This window comes from Saccopteryx leptura, chromosome 3 (assembly GCF_036850995.1).
Source record: "Saccopteryx leptura isolate mSacLep1 chromosome 3, mSacLep1_pri_phased_curated, whole genome shotgun sequence".
NCBI classification, from domain to species: Eukaryota; Metazoa; Chordata; class Mammalia; order Chiroptera; family Emballonuridae; genus Saccopteryx; species Saccopteryx leptura.
In genome coordinates, this window is record NC_089505.1 from 112,451,355 (window position 1) to 112,473,072 (window position 21,718).

Here is a 21,718-nt window from a genome sequence, read left to right on the forward strand (position 1 = left end):
GGGCTTCCTTATAAAGAGGTTAAATTATTGACAGGAAGAGCTAGTTCTTGGGGAATGTGTGACAGGACATCACCTATTCTCGGTGTCAGACGTACCTCTTAGCTCAAAGGAACTACTATCCCCATCTCTGACAAATAATGAGTTCGTGTATCAACACCAAGTTACCACAATGTGTCCCACACCCCTGGAAAACAAAGTATGTCTCAATGTCCACATGTGCACAAGCTGAGGTGTTTGCCTTCTCTGCTTTTACACATTGTTGCTCACCCATACCTAAAATTCAGAATGGCACTATATTCTGAAGATTTAATGGTGGAGAATTCAAATGGCTTCAGAAATGGGAGTGAGAGACATTGAGAGAAATCAGTCAAAACCTGGGCCACATGGAACACTTGATGGGAGTCTGGAATCCAGTTTGCTTTGGCTCAAGTGCCTTCTCTTTGCCCTTTACAGAACTAGGCATTCTCCCAGCCCCTCATCATCCCCACCTGCATCACCTTAGCTGTGTAGAACAAGCCCCCTCTCCCCGCTCCCTCTGCACCAGCACCAGCTGGAACCCACACTTCTTTTCTTACTTTCTTTTTTTTTTTTTTTTGGTATTTTTCTGAAGCTGGAAACGGGGAGAGACAGTCAGACAGACCCCCGCATGTGCCCGACCGGGATCCACCGGCACGCCCACCAGGGGGCGATGCTCTGCCCCTCCGGGGCGTCGCTCTGTTGCGACCAGAGCCACTCTAGCGCCTGGGGCAGAGGCCAAGGAGCCATCCCCAGTGCCTGGGCCATCTTTGCTCCAATGGAGCCTCGCTGCAGGAGGGGAAGAGAGAGACAGAGAGGAAGGAGAGGGGGAGGGGTGGAGAAGCAGATGGGCGCTTCTCCTGTGTGCCCTGGCTGGGAATCAAACCCTGGACTTCTGCACGCCAGGCCGACGCTCTACCACTGAGCCAACCGGCCAGGGTTGGAACCCACACTTCTTGCCTTCTACACTTTGCTGTCATCTTTCCCTAGTGGATCTTAGCATCTGTGTAGCTGGGGTTCTCTGATCTTTGCATGATGGATATGATATGGTGGAGGACAGACATATCCTTGATACCGGGAAGAGCCCAGCACCCTACCGGTAAATTGGCAGTGTCCACAAGCACATGTTATGTGTCATAATATGCCAAGAGCCATCAGGATGGATACAGATGACAAGTCCAAGCAGACACATGTTCAAATGTGACGCAAAAGTCATGCTGGCAAACCTACTCATCTCAACTCTCCTACCAGTGCCCCAGATGGTTGTCAAGAATGGGTGTGGTGATGAGGGAAGAAGGAGCAAGATGGAGGATGATAGGGAGGTGTTTGCAACAAGGAAACAAATTTGGTTTTGGTGTTTTTAGTTTTTTTCTTACACTTGCACGAGCAGTGTTGGTCAGAACATACCCCTCAGGGTGAGGCTTGAGATACCCATGATCTGTTCACAAGATGCTAGTAGGCACCATGAGGTAATTCATCAACAGGGGTTCTTTCTTTCCCCAAGAGCCCAGGGGGCCCAGCTGCTAACATGGGGTAGGACACATCCCGAGAGAGGCCAGCAGGTTTTTTCAAGATATTGGCAGACACTCAAGTTTACATAGCAAAGGTACAAAGAGATTTAGAGAGAAAGTGCCACCTGGGCAGGAGTTTCACTCGCGTCCTGAGTAGTGTGTGTGTGTGGGGGAGGAACGAGTCCAGAAGTCAGCCCCTGGTTATAAGGGCAGTGAACTCACTACCTGGCTTCCCCCAGGGCCTTCTCACACCTCCCCAGGGGCTAGGTCAGGCTAGTCCACTGGACTCCACAACTCCTAGGATTCATCCCCATGGCTGTGCCTTTCATGATTTTTACTTAACAGACTCCGCAGTAGGCAGTGAGGCCTTAACTTCCTAGTGCCCACCACTGGACGGTGCTTGTGCTCGGTACATGCTCCCTGGATAAGCAAGTAAATACCTTGTCAGACCAGTCAGCAGCCTCCCTGCCTGGAGAAGTTCATTGCAGTTCCCAGCTGCATATTATATGTATCTACCTGGTGCCTCACACCTTGCTAATACTATTTAGTGAGCGCCTACTGTGTGTGCCAGGAACTGTGTCAAGTGTTAGTGGGGGCTCCTCCATGCTCTGGCCGTGTGCCTCTCAGGGGACAGACTCTGGCAGAGCAACACTCCTGACATCTGCAACCCACTCATTCATTCCTCCTCACAGGGAAGAAGTGACATCTAATAGAATTGGGAGACAGAAGGGATAACCTTGAATTGGTGCCATCTGGCTTCCTGCAAGTCTGCCTTCCTAAAGGAAAGGTGCCCCTCATCATGCAGGAAGCTGGGGGGTGGCCTGTGGATCTCTGGCGCAGCCTGGGAATGGCCGGGTCTAATTCAGAGAAATGATGGGAAATGCACTGTCCCCAATACACCACCTCTCGCTTATCAAAGATATACATTTTACACATCTTTAACATCTCTGAAATTGGGATGCATCTTCCAACCAGATGGCATGACATAGTTTAACTGGCTGTGATGTTTCTTGTGTGTGTATCTTACCCTAAAAGACATCTTAGATTCAAAGAAACATGGTAAGCAACATTCTCCAGTCTGCCTTATCAAAGGGCTGGTGTCTTGATCTCCATCTGCCCCAGGGAATTAATACTTATTTGGCTCTGAGCACAGGCAGGGAGGAAAGAAGTGTTATTGATTGCCATCCCTACCACCCAATCCCCATTGCTAAGCACTTTCTGTAGCCGGCCTAAGCAGACAAATAAGATACCTTCCCCAAACTATGAACATGAATGGCCGGGCAGGGAGAGCAGAGCACTGTAGAGTCAACCAAGAAAAGCAAGGGCTCACGTGGTGCAAGTGTGCGTGCACATGTGTACACCCATGTGAGCACATGGGTATTGTGTGTACATGATGTGTGTGCACACATAGGCACAGGCGTTCTGCAGCACCCTTCAGCCCACACCCCCACTCCATCCTGGTAGCCATCTCACCCCACCTTCCTCTTCCTGAAACCCTTCACACTCCACTCCTCAACCCTCTCATCTGGCTTCTGACCCTCAGTTAAGGCCACTGCCATGGGTTGAACTGTGTCCTCCCCAAAATTTGTATGCTGAAGTCCTAACTGACTGCCAATATCTCAGAACTTGACTGTATTTGGAGACAGGATCTTTACGGTGGCAATTAAACCAAAATGAGGCCATCAGGGTGAGCCAATGCGGACGGGTCCAGTATGACTGGTGTGGTTCCAGGGAAAGGGAGATGTGGCGCAGAGATGCACACAGAGGGGACAATGTGAACAGACAGGGAAAAGACAGCCACCTACAAGCCAAGGAGAGAAGCCTGGAGCCAAGCCTTCCCTCAGCCCTCAGAAGGAACTGACTGACCCGATTTCAGACTCCCAGCCTCGAGAACTGTGACACAATAACTGCCTGTTGTGTAAGCCCTGTCTGGGGTGCAGTTACAGCTGCCCTGGAGAATGATCAGTCACCGACAACATCCCAGCCACTCTTCCCTCCTCACCTGGCTTCCCTGTCTTTAACACCGAAACTCGCTCTTCCTCTGGCTCAATGGTATGCCTCTGTCCCAGCTTCTCTCCACTGCTCTCCTCAGGGTGTTTCTGCTCTTCTTCATCCAGTTGCTTCATAATGTCAGTGTCCCCAGAGCTCCCGTCTCTCACCGTGGCTTCCACCCGCACCTGTAAGCTGATGGCCCACAGAGCTCTGCCTCTAGCTCATATCTGTGCCAAGTGCCAGACCCAGTATCCACCGGCCTCCTAGACACCTCTGTGGGCATGTCCCACAAGATCTCAAACATGTGCCCCAAAACAAGCTAGTCATTTCCTGCCCTCTCCCCACATCCCTGCCCAGCCTGCTACTCCCTCCCTATATACTGTCTATCTCAGGCAATGATACAGCCACCCAAGAGTTACCTCCTCTGGGAAGCCTTCTTTGGTTTACTGCTCCCGAGACTGAGCAGCATCCTTCTCTGCACTCCCAGGGCAGCTAGTGCTCCTATGACAGCCCTGATCACACTGTCCCGTCATGGTTCCTAAATGTGTCTCCCACTAGACTGGGCATCTTTCATGGAAGGGATATGCAGATATTTCAGATACACACTCTGGAGCCCCCCCATTGGGCGGAGGGGGAACCCTCCCACACAAACTACTTAAGGTGAAACAGTTGTCACTGAAAGGCACAGTATCACAGACAAGTTTTTATTACTTTGTCCTGCATACAGAACCCAAGAATTATAAAACATCTCCAGCACTAATCAAAGGAACCACCTCCCCAACTGGCCCCGTCCTTCCCTGGGTGGGCTCAGACAGGCGTACTGGGGGTCACAGGCCACCTTCCTCTGTCCAGTGAATAAGTTCCATATAAAAATAGATCTGTAGAGGGGTCCCAGAGAGCCGTCAGCTCATATCACACCAGCACCCATTCAGGGCTGAGGCCTGGGACCCCTCAGGATTCTGGACCTCACTCCAGTGGAGGGAGATCTACCCTGGACACCGAAGTCCTGCCAACAGGGGCCCCTCTGCAGAACAGCTGGTGGAGGACCGTGACCTTCAGAGCATGACTGATAGAGCTGAAGATGGAGAGGAGGCTCCCTCCACCCAAGGCCAAACGCTGGTTCCCGCACCGCGTCCTCTCCAAGCTTCTCGGGGGAAGGGGCTAGGGGCGCAGAGCCCGAAGGGCACCTGGCATAGGACCCTCCAGCCCTGTTAAAGGTGGAAGCAATATCTCAGTCTCGCCTCGTACCCCAGAGTCACTGAGCTGGAGCAGGTGCCCAGGAAACAGGGAGCAGGGGTGGGGGGACTCTTAGGAGAGAAAAGCTGGCGGGGCCAGGCCAAAGGCACTGATGTGAGGCACCGCCCCCACCACGGGCTGCTCCCCAGAGATGTACTGTGTCTCCCAGCCTCCAAGCTCCTCTCCAGACTAGCCCCTCTGCTTGAACTCCTCTTGTCCTAGGCCTTCCATCTTGGCCTGCTGAAAACCTCACCACCCTAAAAAAAAAAAGGGAGCCTTCTCCCACCTTTAAAGCCCTGTTGAACTTCCAAGGCAGCCTCTCAGCCAAGAAGCCTCTCCGGACATCCCTCCACATACACTAATCAAGAGCCTAGCCCCCCGCAGCCCCCAGACCGAGGTCTCCCATGGGGCCCTGGGGCACGGTTGTTAGGCACCCCTGTGGGGCCTCGGGTGTCTGAGGTCATCTCCCCACCTGGGCTGAGCCCTCCAAGGGCGGGCTGTGTCTCAGTCACCCTTTCCTCCAGCCCTTGGCTTCTCCTTCCCACCCCACCCCACCCCACCCCACACTCAACCAAACCCAGAGGCATGTCAGGAGTGAGCTGGACAGACAGCCCCCACGGCCCTGTCCAGATCCAGCTGCTTTCCTGACTTCCACGGAAGCCTGGCTTCACGAACACCACCACTTCCAGGGAGCCCTCTGGACAAGGAACTTGGGGTCAGCTCTATGCATCCACTCTGGTCAGAGGCCTGCAGAGGCCATGGGGAGGAGACAGCCCACGGCGGATGGACGGCAGCCAGGGCATGGAGCTCCCAATGGGCTCACCTCAGAGTACTCCTGGCTGCCGTGGGGAAGAGTGACAGTGTAACCAGGTGGGACCAGGGCCTCTCTCTAGAGCCAGCCTCAACCCTGGACAGGGAGCTGGGCAACCTGGTACTAACCCAAGCCTGTTCCTGACTCCTCACTGGGCCTCCGTTGCCCCCATCTATACAGTGAGGGCTGGACCAGCCTGTCCAAGAGAGAAGACCCGTCTCTAAGAGCCTCACGTCCGCATCTCCCGCACTGACACTAAGCTCTGGGGCCCTGGGGAGAAACATCTCCCCTCATGCTCTTCCCAGGTGTCCCGGCCAGGGAGTGTATAAAAGGGATGCAAAGGGGAGGCCAGTGGGGCCTCAGGAGAGCACCAGGCCCTGGAGCATTTAGCCAGGACCCTCCCCCTGCCCCTGAACTGTCACCCAAGGGCAAGGGAAGTAGAAACCAGCTCCTGAGTCTAGGCCCTGGGGCTCTAGGCCCTAAGCCCAGCAACACCTCTGCTGCCTAGGCCTCTAGGCCTCGGGACCCGTGCCCAGGCAGGGCTGAGCCCAAGCACAAGGAGCTGGGGACCCTGCCTCTCCAGGACCCATCAGAATGGCCAACCAGGCAGCTGTGGTAGCTCCCAGGTCTAATGGGAGCCCAGAAAGGACCCATGCTGCCCGCTGGCCAATGGGTCTGTGGCGTAATGGAGTAGGCCCCAGCCCCCAGTGGACGTGGAAGACAGAAGGGCAGGAGCCCAGTAGTTTAAAGCTGTGTCTTCCCTCCCTGCCCAGCCCCACCTCAATGTCTGAGACCCTGCATTTCCTCCTGTTGACTCTCAAGGGTCCTCTCCAGGGACCAGACCCTGTTTCTGGGGGGACTGAGCCAGCCTGGGTATACAGACCGAGGAAAATGGGGGGAGGCAGTGAAGTGGGGGAACCAGCCCCAAGTGGAGGAAGGAGAGCTCACTTCCCTCGGGTGCAGCGCGGCGTGCCAGGCTGCTGGTCAGGCTGGGGTCTGGAAGAGTGGGGGCCGCTCACACCTGAACCCCCTGGCCCTGCAGCTGGAGCACTCGTGCCCGCAGGGCGCTGATCCCGCTGACCAGGGCCTCCCGATGTTCCGCCGACAAGATGCCCAGGCTCACCAGGTCCCTGTGAAGGAGGACCAGTCAGACCCAGCTGGCTCAACCCCACCTTCTGCTCTCCGTCCATCTGTCTGGACAGGGCACGCCCCAGAATCAGGACAGGATGGCCTGCCACAGAGGCAGGGCCAGGGCCCCTGGGCTCCTCAGACTCACTGCACAGTCATGGTGGCCACAGCCTCCAGGCTCCCATAGCCAGCTGCAGTGAAGCTGTCCTTATAGCGGCCCAGGTCCAGGGCCTCCAGCCACGCGCCCACGGAGCCAAAGGAGGGGAAGGTGGAGAAGGCACGGTCCGCCAGGGGGGTGGGAGGCCTGAGGGAAGAGGAGCAGTGGTCAGTCAACAGCAGGGATCTCCTGCCCACACCTCACTCTCTTGGGGACAGGCCAGCTGTGAGAGGACAGGAGAAGGGGAGGCATCTGGGTCCCAGGGCAGGCCTGCCTCCCACGGCGGCTATGCATTCTCAGAGCAGGTGAGTGTTCACCATACTCAGGCAGGTGGAGAGTGGGTTGCAGTCAAAGGTACTTGGGAGTATCTGGAACAGTCTGGAGGCAGGACATACCTAGGACAGCTTGAGAGGCAACCCATATTTGGGACAACTCAAACTAATTTTACTTATTTACTGGAACTACAAACTAGGGAGGACTATTACCACATATATTTATCCAATGGTCACTGTACCTGATATGTGAGCAAAATCCAGGACGAGCCAAAGTGACTAAGATGGATAAAAGGTTACATGTGCCTAAGGCAGGTGGGAGTATCAACTCTATATGGGACAGATCTGTATGTCCAGTCATGCCTGGACAGGTGGGGTAGGAGAGATGGGCAGTTGTACTGGGGGTATGTGGGAGGCCATTCATGGACAGGTGAGAGGTCGCTGTATCAGCCATGGTTGGGGATAGATGGGAATATACCTGGGACAGGTGGTCGTCACATACTTTGGAGGTTCTGGGTCCTGTACCATCTTGCTCAGGATGCTGTGAATCTGGGAGAACCTGGGCCGCTCACACGGGTCCTTCTGCCAGCAGTCAAGCATCAGTTGGTGCAGGGGGGAAGGGCAGTGCCTGGGGGGCGGCAGCCGGAAGCCATCCTCCACGGCCTTGATTACCTGGGCCGTGGGGGTCAGGGGAGCAGACAGGAGGAGGCTTTATATTGTGTGTACACACACACACACACACCACCCCCAGGAAGACTCAAGTGGTGGCCAGGCAGGACTAGAAACAAATCAAGAGTAGAGGAACCTGGGGCTAGAAAGGCAAGGGTCAGGGAACTGGGGCCTGAGGTCAGAGGGCAAGAGAATCAGAAGGCAAGGAGCTGGAGCCATAGGTCACTCACGTCTTGGCCAGACATGTCCCAGTAGGGCCGCTCCCCAAAGGACATCACCTCCCACATGACAACAGCGAAGCTCCACACATCACTGGCAGAGCTGAAGTGACCAAACTGAAGCGTCTCGGGGGCGGCCCACAGTGCTGGGCTCCGGCCACTCTGCGGGCAGGCAGGCAGGTCAGAAACAGGAGGGGACGCTGGGTTCCCTCCCCAGGTGAGTCCCAGTTCTAGCCCCACCCGCCATCCTCCCAGCTGCACATCTGCGGAAGGCACCCAGGATGACCACAAGGTGGTATCCACACTGGCATTTACTCAGGACCAATTGGGTGGAGGGAAAGGGTGGGGGAGTGAACTTGACACTGCAGGGTAGGGGTCAGAGGTGGGGAGATGGGGACTCCAGGGCAGTCTGATGGGAAACAGAGGAGCAAGTTCGCCTGGGGAAAGGACGCCTCACCATGGTAGTGTAGACGGCCTCTGCTCGGTCCCGAGGTCCCCGCCCAAAGCCAGAAATCTTGCAGATAAGGCCGCTGCTGACCAGCACTCGGCGGGCAGCCAGGCCCCGGTGAACGTAGCCCATCTCCGACAGATACTTCATGGCTGACGCCAGCCCAGGCAGCAGCCCCATCAGCTGGCGAGCCACCATCTGGCCCTCATGCCGCTGAGGGAGAGGAGGAGACTGAGGCCAGGGCTGCACCTGATCCTTGGGACCCCAGGAAAGTCGTGGAGCCCTCTCTGGGCTTCAGTGTGCCCTGTGACCCACCAGGCCAGCCTGGCCAGTGGGCAGCTTTTCAGGGAATGATGCCAACTCCAAGTCCCAACGAAAAGTAAGGGACCAAAAATAACATGGTCATTTCTACCCCCCAGGGCCCATGCCACTCACCCTGAGGAAGCCGTCTAGCGCCCCATGGCTCAAATACTCAGTGACAATCATTAAGGTGCTTCCTGTGCCCAGAGAAGGAACACACACAGGCTGTTGTCTGCTCCCTTCTGGACACATGCTCCCCTATCTAGGCCCCCACCTGGGCCACACCCCCTCATTCTGCCACCCCCTCTTCCAGGCCTAGAATCCCCTATGCTGAAGAACAAAAGAGGAGGCATCTGTGGGGGGATAAAGGCCAAGGTCAGGAGCTGCAACAAGTTTGCTAATAAAGATCACCCAAGGTTCAAGCAATCCATCCCATAGAGCGTCATCACAAGTCAATAAGGTCATTCAGGGTCAGAGAGGCCACCCTGAGTCAGTGAAGGAAAGCCAAGACCTTCTCTCCATGCTGGGCATTTTAGGAACTCCCCCTCCTGGCTTACGGAAGGGCCTCAGGGCACAGGAGCACCCTACCTCCCGCCTTGTCATTTCCTACACCTACCTCGAGTGACAACACCCTCCAGCCGCACGATGTGGCTGTGGTCAAACTGACCAAGGGTGAGGGCCTCAGCCAGGAAGCTGAGCCTCTGGGAGTCCGAGCAACCTTCCCTCAACGTGTGCACAGCCACAGGGAGCTCCTGGCGGCCAGGGAGCTGCAGGCAGCCGCAGCACAGCTCCCCGAACCGCCCTGTGGGGAGACAGCACCTCAGACACCCCACACACACACCGAGGCCACTCCCTTAGCCAACCCTGGGACTAAACTTCTGCCAGAGGCAGTCTGCAGAGGCCAGGGCCTGAATGGAGAGACCTCAGTGACCCTGGGTAGGAAAGCAGGGTCACAGACTCCTCTGCCACCCCTTTACTATGGAACCTGGGTGCTGGACCTGGGGATTGATGTGGAGGTGGGGCTCTCTGGGCAGAGTGGGACAGGGTAAGGCGGGGCTTCTAGAAGTAGGGGCAGGACTTGGGGTGAAGGCATGCTCACAGGACCCAATGGGGCAGAGTGGGGGTGGGCTCTAGAGTGGGTGGGGCTGGGGCAGAAGCAGGGCTCTCCCTGGACAAGGCCCCCTGGACAAGGCCCCCTGGACAAGGCCCCCTGGACAAGGCCCCCTGGATGCCCCTTGCCTGTTCCAAGGCTCTTCTCCATGGTGACACTTTTCGCATCCAGCTCCTTGGCAAACAGGTGAACAGCCTGCAGGGGGTCCCCACAGCTCTGGGGGTCCACAAACGTGCGGCGTGTCGGGACTTTGACTGGGAACACACAGAGACGGCCCTGAGGAAAGGGGCTTCCACAGCCGGAGGGCTGGGGTTACGCACTGGCAGCAAGGGGAAGGGATGAGGACTGAGGTAGGGGGTGCCTGCCCCACCCCACGCCAGGCCCGGACAACTCACAATGGAAATACAGCTCCTCCTCCTCGTGGGCATCCTGACCTCTTTTGCCATAGTTGCAGGGCCTGGGGGATGCAGGGTCATTCCTTGAGCCAGGCTGCCCTGGAATTCCCATTTCACCAGCACCCAGGGTGGCACCTCTTTGTCCCTTCAAAAGGATAGTCTGTGCCCCACGGGAGGGACCTTCTTGTTCTGCTGGTTTAAAAACTCCTCCCCATAGCACACACATCACACTAGCGCCAGACCTAACCCCTCACCTCATGAGCATTCCTAGTTATTGTCACTCCAGAGGTGCCCAAAGCCACAACCGGACTGGAAGCTCAAGCTGCCCACCTAGCTAGGTACAGGTGAACAAAACACACAGCCTTATACTCGGGAGCAGCTTCCGGTTTAGCCAAGAAAGCCAACACTGAAAGTTAAGCACAGCCCGCTCACAGGGCCAGGCAAAGGAGAAAGGCTGTGCATCGTGGAACACCCTTTCCATCGGGATGCCTTCCTGGGACAGAGGCAGCCATGGACCAAAGGACTGCATCACAATCAACAAAGCCATAGGCTGGCATTTGGGGGCCCCCTGAGGCTGGGCTTTGCTGGCCCAGATAAAGGCTTTGGCTTTTATTCCAGATTGGAGAAGATGCCCCAGGGAGTTTCGAGCAGGGGAGTGCTGTGATCCATTTGCATTTTAGAAAAATCTTCCTTGCTACGGCTGTTGTCCCTGCCAGCAATGACAGTGGCGCAGGCGATGGGGTAACCATGGAGAGAAAAATGAGAGGACTCAAGAGACATTTAGGCCTGACCTGTGGTGGCGCAGTGGATAAAGCGTCGACCTGGAACACTGAGGTCGCCGGTTCAAAACCCTGGGCTTACCCGGTCAAGGCACATATGGGAGTTGATGCTTCCTGCTCCTCCCCCCTTCTGTGTGTGTGTGTGTGTGTGTGTGTGTGTGTGTGTGTCTCTCTCTATCTCTCTTCTCTAAAATGAATAAATAAATTTAAAAAAATTAAAAAAAAAAAGAGAGACATTTAGGTGACAGGGCTACAGGGCTTGGAGATGCTAGAAGGCAGAGAGGGAGATGGCTTGCCCAGAAGTTTATGGTGCTGCCACTTACCAAGATGGGGAGATAAAAAGTTCATATGTAGACATTTGAGTTTGCAGGGCCGATGGGATAAGCAGGGAGGATCAGTGAGTAGGGAGTTAGCCGTGTGTGTGAGTGTGTGTGTGTGTGTGTGTGTGTGTCTGTCTGTCTGTCTGTCTGTCTAGAGTTTGGAACAGGAGGCTGCTCTGGACATACAAATTCAGAAGCTGTGAGAAGTGAGACTATGAACAAGTCTGAGGGTCCCCAATATTTAGAGACTGTGTAGGGGAGAAGGAAGTCAAGGGGATCACAAGGGAACCACCAGAGAAGTGGAAGGAAATAAAGGGACAGTGGGTGGTGATGTCACAGGGACCAGAGAGTGAAGCAGGGAGAGAGGCCATCAAGGGAAGGATGGAGGAGGAGGGATGGAGGGAGGTTGGAGAGAGATGGCCATGGTTCAATACCAGTGGGAAAGGGGAGAGATGCTATCTGTCACACAGGAGGAAGGGGTCACGGAGGGTGGTTCACAGCCTGGGCTCTAGAGCCTGACTGCATGAACTGGCTTCCCAGCTCCTGTTAGGCAGCTGTAAAACCAAGTAGCTTAGCCCCTCTTTAATAAAATCGGGGTCAAGACAGCCCCACATGAGAGCGCTGCTGCAGAGAGCCTACTAAGCACTCAGGAACTGCTAGCTGCTATGTGGGGGAGAAGGACACGGTGAACAGTATGGCTTTCTGAGATGGGAGAGGGAGCAGCTCAGGTCCCAGGTGGGAGGACTGCTCCCGGCTAGCTAGGGGGAGGGCCCCTCCTCTAGAGCAACAGGAGGGAGAGGCTGGGTGTGGAGGGAGGCAGGTGTGTAGACCTGGTGGGGAGGAGGGGAGGGGCAAAGCAGCTAAAGAGCAGGAGCAGAAGCGGTAGCGGTGGCCGAGGGAGCAAGCTGCAAGGACAGGGTGTCTGCAGGGCAAAAGGAGAAGTAGATCAGTATTTGGTGTGGCGGTCAGGTCCTCGTCAGGATATGGGAGAGGGAGGCAGAGGTAGAACAGAAGGAAAGGTCCTTGGGAATAAGGAAGTCAAAGAACCAAGAGGCCAGGGACTGGGGCTGGTCATCCAATGGCTAGGACTTCCATGAACAAGGGGGGCATCCAGGAGGCGTGGGCCGAGATGAAGGATGGGAGCAAGGCTAAGTGGGTGGAGGAGCGGCAGAGAAAATAAGAAGCTTCCACTGGAAGACACCCGCTGAGAAGCAGGATGAGCCTGGACTGAAGAGGGAAAGCGGAGGGGAGGGACCACTGCACAGAGCAAGTACTACAGGGAGCGGGAGGCGAGGACGGGGTTAGAGCGCTAAGACCCGCTGGATGGGGCCTGCTTGCTGGCGGAGTCTGCCGCACGACCATCAGCACTACAGGGCAGACTCTCCCCAGTGGTTTCACTGCCCTTTGATTTTGAGGTTTCGCTGCCTGGTACACGTCTCCGAGGCATTCCTGGGTGGCTGCTCCAGCCCTGCAGTCTTCCTAGAGCGGTGCTTCTTGTTCACCTCTCTCCTCTATCCTCTTTCCGCCTCCATGAGCCCCTAAACTCACATCTAGGACACAATGCTCTTGGCTCCTGTCCAAGGCTGCTTTTCCAATAGGTCCAACATATAGGCCTTTCAGCTCTGTGAGGAAGGAGCTCGCTACTCTGGACCCACCTTCCAGACTGCCCTGGCCCAGGACAAGGTCTTCCACCCTGGTCACTTTCTGTGCCTCATCCAAGGCCAAGCAGTCAGTGCCGGAGGAGTACCCACTGCCCCTCTAGCCCACAGGTAGTTCCAGATGCTGAGATGTCCTGAGATGTGGCTCTCTAGCCAGTCAGATTCTCCTCTCTGCTCCGCTCCCTGAACTGCGGCCCTTTGCACACAGACTTTCCAACCCCTCAAGTCAGCTGAGCTCAACCCTACCCTGGTACCTGCCTGGGGAGCCTGTGCCATAAGGTTTCAGCTGCATGGAAAAGGACCAGAATCTTCTCTGAGCCAGACTCAAGAGCCACACCTTCCCCCTCCTCCCATCATCCCCTTTCTCTGCCCACTCTCCTGCAAGCTTCCCTCTGCTGGGGGTTGGGGTTTCTGATTTGTGAGTTCGCCTTCCTGTCCTCCCCCTCCCACGCACACACATACAACACAATTTAAGCCTTTCTTCCCTTTGCCTGTGTTCAAGGGCCTCAGGACCCCTCGGGAGCAGGGGCTGGGGGCCTCTGAGCGCCTCAGGAGAATCCTAATCACACTGGAGCAGCCACAGCTTGACTCTATCCTCAGTGATGCCTTCTGACATTTAATGAGTTAAGGAGCTAAATCCCCTTCATCCCAGAGCGGCTGAGCTAGCTGCAGCGCTGCCTGACACAGGAGCAGTGAGTGGGGGAGGGGCCAGAACTACAGCCACGTCTGTAGCCATAAGGCAGTGTCCTTGCATGTGCAAATCTGCATGTGTGCGAGTGCTGGTAGAGCCCTGGGTGCCGGCAGTGTCCCTGCATGTGCAAATCTGCATGTGTGCGAATGCTAGTATAGCCCTGGGTGCTGGCAGTGTCCCTGCATGTGCAAATCTGCATGTGTGCGAGTGCTGGTAGAGGCCTGGGTGCCGGCAGTGTCCCTACATCTGCAAATCTGCATGTGTGCGAATGCTAGTAGAGCCCTAGGTGCCGGCAGTGTCCCTGCATGTGCAAATCTGCATGTGTGCAAATGCTGGTATAGCCCTGGGTGCCGGCAGTGTCCCTGCATGTGCAAATCTGCATGTGTGCGAATGCTGGTATAGCCCTGGGTACTGGCAGTGTCCCTGCATGTGCAAATCTGCATGTGTGCGAATGCTGGTATAGCCCTGGGTACTGGCAGTGTCCCTGCATGTGCAAATCTGCATGTGTGCGAATGCTGGTATAGCCCTGGGTGCCAGAAAGCACAGGGACATAACCCACAAGGGGTCAGCCAGGCTGCGACCAGCCACCTACCTCCTCCAAATGGCCAGCACGCTCATCACCGAGCCCAGGACAAGGAGGGCTGAGATGGTCACCACGGTGACGACAACTGCAGGGCTCTGGTCCCTGGACCCTAAGGCAGCTGGGAGAAAAACCACGAGGTTGAGGGAGGCAAAGGACCGACTCCTGGGTAAGTCCCAGGACAGACTCCTGATCCCACCGCACATCAGGGTTCCTGCAGCACCCTGGCCTCCCAGGAGCAGAGTGATCAAGGCAGTCCCACCAAACACAACAGCACCCGAAGCTTCCTCTTCTCCCAGGGCGGGCACCTCCCCTGCAGCCCAGTGCTGAGGGAAAGGAAGGAGCAGGGGTCCAGACAGGCAGGCCTGGGACTGCATGTTTGCCTTTCTGAAGGACAATGGGAGACAACGTAGCAGGGGAAATGGCCTCTTGTCTGGGCTCATCAGCCCCAAGGGAGACCATTTACCACCAATAATAAAAGTAAACATTTAGTGCACACTAACTCCATTCAAGACACTATGCCATGTGCCTTACCCAAATGATCCTGTTTCATCATCACAAGTCAGTAAGGTGTTACTGTCTCCATTTTATAGCTGAGGTAACTGACATTGAGAAAAGTTGTTTAATTTGCTCAAGGTCACTGAGCTAATAAACAATGAACCAAAGATTTGAACTTGATTCCAAAAACCTATGCTTTGAACTATTTCACCACGGGAGAGGCCTAAAGGACATGAGGCTCTCAACCCTATCCACCCACCCACTCACCTTCCCATCCACCCATCCACCCACCCATCCATCCAACAGTACCAGGCTGGCACTGGGGAGAAAGCAATCACTGAGCCACAATCCCTTCCCTGGAGGAGTGTACAGACCAGTGGGAAAGACAGAAACAAAAACTTAACTGTAGAATAGAAAAAGAAACAGAGAAATGAGTAGAGCTGAGCAGAGAAATGATTATTTCTTCTTAAAGGCTTCATAGCATAAGGTAAAAGTGAAGAAGTATCACTTCCAAGATTAGGTTACTAGAGACTACGGCTTCTGTCTTGGACACTCTCTTGCTCAGTCACAGTCTTTAAAATAATCTAGTTGCTGTGTTGAGCAGCCCTATGGAAAAGCCCATGAGGCAAGGAACTGCATGCTTTCATCAAAGACCCAGCAAGGGCCCAGGCCGGTTGGCTCAGTGGTAGAGCGTCGGCCTGGTGTGCAGGAGTCCCGGGTTCGATTCCCGGCCAGGGCACACAGGAGAAGCGTCCATCTGCTTCTCCACCCCTCCCCCTCTCCTTCCTCTCTGTCTCTCTCTTCCCCTCCCACAGCCAAGGCTCCACTGGAGCGAAGTTTGCCCAGGCACTGAGGATGGCTCTGTGGCCTCTGCCTCAGGTGCTAGAATGGCTCTGATTGCGGCAGAGTGACGCCCCAAGATGGGCAGAGCATCGCTCCCTGGTGGGCATGCCGGGTGGATCCCGGTCGGGCACATGCAGGAGTCTGTCTGACTGCCTCCCCCTTTCCAACTTCGGAAAAATACAAAAAAAAAAGACCCTGCATGAACCTGAGTAGGGAGACAGAGTCTCCCCCAGTAAGGCCTTGAAATGACCGCAACCCCAGAGGACGCCTTGACTGCAGTCTTGTAAGAGAACCTGAGTCAAGTAAAATCCAGTTAAGCTGCACCCATATCCCTGACCCACAAAAACATCATAAACTAACAAGTGTTTGTTATTCAGCTGCTGTTTTAGGGGCAATCTGGTACACAGCAACATCATGATGGTCTTTCATCATGATACTGATTTGGGATCACAGCTCACTGGAAAAAATGCTATGCAGATTGATAGACCCAACCCCCTCGTAGTCAGTACCACAGCCAAGAAGGCTGGGGAGCTGAGCAGTATCCACTGACAAAAAGCACCAAGTGAATGGAAGTCATCAGCCCCCTTCCGCTGACAACCCCAGCTCCTGCCCCCACCACACTCACTCCAGCCAAACCCATGAGCCTTTGTTCAGATGACTTCCTCTATCCAAAATGCCTCTCCTGCCCATCTCCACACATTCAAATATTCTCCAGCCTTCATGACATGGCTCTAATCTCCTTTTGCTAGCACCTGGCCGGGGTCTGGCACAGACAGACATTCAAGCAAGAAGTGCTGTCTCCTTTCCCAGAACTCAAACTCCCTCAACATTTTATCTCTACCTCCCTTTGGGCGCAGAGCTCTTCCTATCTTGGATTAGACTCGTGTAGCAGGTTGGAAAGAATTATTATCTTGACAGCTGGTGCCAGAATGCCTCTTAGGGGGAACTGCCTTTGTCCAGGAAAATACTTTCATGAGCTGCTTGGGATAGATAGAGGTGAGACCCCGAGGGCTGGGTTAGCAGCAGGAGAAACAACAAAAGAGAAAGCTAAATGCTCTTCCCGAATGCTGAAAGGGAGTTTGGGGGTGGGCGGGAGAAGAGGAGCCCAGGAGGGAAGTGAAGGGGACAGTAGTAGAACAATGCTGTGGAGGAGCGGAGCTGTTTGAGGATCAGGCTATCTAATGTTCAGTTTTTGTTTTGCTTTGATAACAGCTCTGTTGAGAAATTATTCACAGACTGTACATTTCACCACTGAAAGTAGACAATTCTCCTTTTGTTTTGTTGGTTGCTGCAGCGCAGCCTCCATTGGGGCCCCAGCCTTCAGTGAAGTCTGTTTCACACTCTAGGCCTAATGGGGAAAGTGACCGCATCCCACATTCGGTCCACATCATGGCAGAGAGAAAGCAGCAGAATGGGAACAAAAACTTGGTGGTCAGAGCAAGAGATGACCATGAGACTAAAACTCCTCCCAAGGAATAGCAGGGATCTTGGAGAGGGCCCAGGGTGTTTCCACAAGACATAGGGATAGGTCCTTAGGGGCAGGGAGCCACCTGGTGAGACCTGAGGTACAGGTGTTTGTGACCCCCTCCCCTGTGAGCAATTCCAGCATGGGTACCCAATCTAATTCACGTCACTTAACAGGCATCAGTCAGTGGATTCCAAATTCATTAGTTAATTATGTTGTAATTAAACTGTTCTGCAGGCTCCCTTAATTGCACAGATAACCACCCCCTTGAATGTGTCTCCCTGCCCCACCTCTGTACTGGGCTCTCCCTGCCCAGGTCCACCACACAGATCACTCACCCTCCCCTGGGGTCTGTACTTCAATGCTGGGGCTGAAGCTCTGAGTCTCCCAGGAGGGCCCCGGAGAAGCTGCCCGGATCTGAAAGACGTAGCGCGTAGCTGGCTTCAGGTTGGTGACAGTGACTGCAGGCGCCCCTGTCTTCACTGTGGAGTAAGTCTGCTCACTCTGACCCTGGGGAGGAACAAGAAGTGAGGGCTAGATCCAGGGCCAGATTCACGCTACTAGGAGAATGATGGGGAAAGGTGTAGGGAATCAGGAGAGTACCCATAGGTGGAAGACCCCAATTCCTGTTGTCTTGGGGGATTCCACAGGTTTCTTTCAAAGAACCCTGTTGGTCAAATAAGTTTGTAAATATGATGTATATGTTTGCTCGCTTATAGTTTACATTGGGTATAGGGCAGTGGTCCCCAACCCCTGGGCTGCGAATCGGTACCGGTCCATGGGCCATTTGGTACCGGTCTGCAAAGAAAGAATAAACAACTTACATTATTTCTGTTTTATTTATATTTAAGTCTGAACAATGTTTTATTTTTTAAAAATGACCAGATTCCCTCTGTTACATCCGTCTAAGACTCACTCTTGACGCTTGTCTCGGTCACATGATACATTTATCCATCCCACTCTAAAGGCTGGTCTGTGAAAATATTTTCTGACATTAAACCAGTCCATGGCCCAAAAAAGGTTGGGGACCACTAGTGTACGGGACACGCTGTAAGCCGGCAAAGTCATTATAGCCTAAGGCTTAGTTTTAAGACTAAGCTTTTCCCCACACCCTTGACTGTTGCATGATGCGGGGTGGTGCACTCTCATGAGGAATCCCATTTATGCCTCAGATAAGTGACTTTGTATCACAGACTTCCTTGTTTGTTTATTTTTTATTTTTTTAATTTATTGATTTCTAGGGGGGGGAGAGAGAGAAAGAGAAAGAGAGAGAGAGAGAGAGAGAGAGAGAGAAAGGGGAGGAGCAAGAAGCATCAACTCCCATATGTGCCCTGACCAGGCAAGCCCAAGGTTTTGAACCAGCAACCTCAGCGTTCCAGGTCGACGCTTTATCCCACTGCGCCACCACAGGTCAGGCCAAACTTCCTTGTTTGTATATTGGATTAAAGGTTTTGATTTCTACACTATAAAATGAGGCAGAGGAGCCCATGCTGGAGGAGAGCAGAGAAAGGCCACGTGGAGGAGAGGAGAAGCAGCCAAGATGATGGAATGCTGAAGAAGAAGCCAGTTTGTGCAGAGTTTGTGCAGAGAGAAGGAGATGGGGAACAGAAATGAATAAGGCTGGTGAGGTAGAAACCTTTAATTCTAGAAAACTCAGATAAGTCAGTGGTTTTGGGAGTCCTGAACGGAAAGGAAAGTGTTTTCCTACTGTGTGTATTTCTTGCCCACCTAGCTTGTATTTCAAGCTAGGATTAAAGGTAATGGCCCACCAGTTCTTGGCTCCATTGTTTCATTACTGTCTGTCCAAATTAAATGCGAACCTGCACAGACCAGGTGGCTGTGATGATGGCCGTGGCTACTGGCCTTACAAACCCCCAACCTCTTCCTCCACCAAAAGTTCCCACCCCACACTAAGAGAAACTTTAGAGAAGGTGCTAGATCTTCCTTCTTCAGGATGATAGACATCAGGGCCCAGCAGACCAGAGGTGAGTGGGGCCCGACTCCTCAGAAGAAAGATTAAGAAAATGAACCCTGTCTGACCAGGCAGTGGCGCAGTGGATAGAGCGTCGGACGAGGATGCAGAGGACCCAGGTTCGAGACCCCAAGGTCGCCAGCTTGAGCACGGGCTCATCTGGCTTGAGAAAAAAAAAAAAAGCTCACCAGCTTGGACCCAAGGTCGCTGGCTCGAGCCAAGGGGTTACTCGGTCTGCTGAAGGCCCGCGGTCAAGGCACATGTGAGAAAGCAATCAATGAACAACTAAGGTGTCGCAACGAAAAACTGATGATTGATGCTTCTCATCTCTCTCCGTTCTTGTCTGTCCCTATCTATCCCTCTCTCTCTGTCCCTGTAAAAAAGAAAAAAGAAAGTGAACCCTGACACCTGCCTGGTCTTTGTCGGCTCCCAGAGCTTTTTCTTCCCCCGTCCTCTGATTTTCACAACTATCCTGCAAGGCACAGGACAGGAGGTAGTATCTTTTTGGTTTGTTTGTCTTGTTTCACAGATAAGGAAATTGAGCACAGAAGGGAAGAGAGGCTCATTCAAGGCCGCCCCTGGAAAGTGGGAAGTGACAGGTATCACTGAATGAGGCCCCACTCACTGCTGCTGCTGTGCTAGACCCTTTCGAAGCCCAGCTTCCTACAGTCCTTGCCACAGCATTTCTATACTCTTTTTAGGTGAGGGTCACATCCCACTTCCTTCAAGCTTTATGCTTTTGTACTCTACAATGCTGTCCCCAACACATCTGATAACAGCACCTACTATAGACATTCTCACCACTTTGTCTCTGCCACACTCCTTTATTAGAGCCCCTGCCACACCCAAGCCCTCAGAAGGGCACCTGGAGGATATCCCGTAAGCCCAGTCCTTTGGTCAAGGTATTCAGGAATCAAGGCTGACTCTGACCCAAGCTGGGCCAATCAGAATCTCCCTTCCAGGCATTTGAACAATCCATTGAAAAGGTCCCAATCTCAGTGGACCTATGAGATGGGGGAGGCTGGGGGTAGGGTAGAGGAAAGGGGCAAGGCTGCCAACCTCAGCAGCATGATGTGCTATGATCAAAGCCCTCTGCAGAGGAGGCCAGACTGGTACACAGAGGGAAGCCAAGATGAGGAGTGCTATGGCTTGGGGTCCATCAGATGTTCCTGAAGATATAGTCCCTTTTGCGCTGGCTCCTCTTTTTGAGGATTTTAGTTCCCAGAAAATTCACACTCCCTAAGGGCCTGGGAGCATCCACCCAGCTCAACTTTGGGACTCATGCCTATACTCTGATCCCCAAGGGTCATTTCAATGAGCCCTTTCTAAGTAACTACTGCAAGCCTAGCTCCTTCCCAGTGTCCTTTGCTGCTGTCTCCTAAACAGCAGGGGTCCTCAGAGCTCTGTTCTGGTCACTCTTCTCACTCACATTCCCCTTCTAGGTCATCTCTTCTGGTCTCCTGGCTTCAGCTACCATCTCTGTGCTGAAAAGCCCCAACTCCCCTTCTCCAGCCAACACCTCTCCCTTGACCTTCAGACCTGCCAGTCCACCTGGATGCTCCATGGGTCCCTTGACTGCTATGTGTCTTACCCCAACCCTGCTCTTCCTCCTCAGTGGTTCTCAGTCAATGGTACCCCATCCTCCAGGTCACCCAGCTGTGACTCAGGAGTCCCCCCACCTTCTGGTTCAACATACAACTTCCCCCAACTCAACAGCTCTCGGAGGACTTCTGGTACTCAAAAACTATTATCTCACTCAGCAAGGAAGTCCCTCTTGTCATTAAGGAGCGAGTGAAGTTCTGACACATAGTGAAGTTGAAAGCAAGGTGTCACATTCAGGAATAACATTTGCAACAAAGTGGGAAACAGTTTAACAGTAGATTATGTATCAGATTTAAAGCCAATAAATTTATGGGGACGAGATAGTGGATTGGGATGTAACTCCATTGGTCAAATCATGTTTGAACTGCAACCATAGACTGATAACAGATGCAAGAGGTGAGCAAAAGAATCAGAAGTATCCTATGAGAGTCAACTGGCTAGATGGAGTGTACAATAAAGATATATGTATGGTTCCTTTTGCTTTTGCACTGGCTTTTTTCCTCTTTTTTGAGGATTTTAGTTCCCAGAAAATTCACACTCCCTACAGGCCTGGGAGCATTCACTCAGCTCAGTTTTGGGACTCTGCCTACACTCTGATCCCCAAGGGTTCCAGTTCAGGTTTTGATGTCAAATGAACGACAGAAAAGACTCTGGTTTGCATGTCAGAACTATAGATGAGAAACTATAAACCTATATACAAATCCTGTTGCTGTCCCCTGGCAGTCAGTCGCCTTAGCATGGCTTCAATGGACCATACCATTGTGATCTTCTTTATACTAATCCATGCCTTCTTATCTTATAGAATCACAGGAGTTATGTAAGGCTGTTTTAATTTTCTGTATTTTCTAAATTTCTAAAGTGAAAATATATTTATAATTGAAAATGTATTAAAATTTCGCTTGAAATTTTATAAAGTTAGGGCAGTAGGATGTCCACACCTAGTGTGTGTGTGGCTGGGGTTCACCTGCTGGCATAATGCCTATAGGGCAGCAGGATCTCAGAGAATAACCTGGGGCTTTGAAGGGGTTGTTAACTAACTGTGATGTG

The 21,718-nt window shown here is 53.4% G+C and overlaps 1 protein-coding gene across 3 annotated transcripts in view; it reads right to left on the bottom strand.

Annotated features, from left to right (window-relative positions):
* Nucleotides 1–4,201: 4,201 nt before the first annotated feature.
* EPHA10 (EPH receptor A10) overlaps nucleotides 4,202–21,718 on the bottom strand; it is a 39,935-nt gene continuing 22,418 nt past the window's right edge. For 2 of the 3 annotated variants that reach the window (XM_066375895.1, XM_066375893.1), the window contains 11 exons: nucleotides 17,436–17,607; nucleotides 14,304–14,412; nucleotides 10,264–10,325; nucleotides 9,997–10,122; nucleotides 9,374–9,559; nucleotides 8,893–8,954; nucleotides 8,467–8,670; nucleotides 8,022–8,171; nucleotides 7,601–7,794; nucleotides 6,842–6,997; nucleotides 4,202–6,695 (listed from right to left, as the gene is read on the bottom strand). In XM_066375895.1, coding sequence (XP_066231992.1) covers nucleotides 6,581–6,695; nucleotides 6,842–6,997; nucleotides 7,601–7,794; nucleotides 8,022–8,171; nucleotides 8,467–8,670; nucleotides 8,893–8,954; nucleotides 9,374–9,559; nucleotides 9,997–10,122; nucleotides 10,264–10,325; nucleotides 14,304–14,412; nucleotides 17,436–17,607 — 1,536 coding nt within the window. In that variant the 3' untranslated portion in view covers nucleotides 4,202–6,580. The remainder of the gene's footprint in view (nucleotides 6,696–6,841; nucleotides 6,998–7,600; nucleotides 7,795–8,021; nucleotides 8,172–8,466; nucleotides 8,671–8,892; nucleotides 8,955–9,373; nucleotides 9,560–9,996; nucleotides 10,123–10,263; nucleotides 10,326–14,303; nucleotides 14,413–17,435; nucleotides 17,608–21,718) is intronic. The other variant, XM_066375894.1, reaches the window with a different exon arrangement.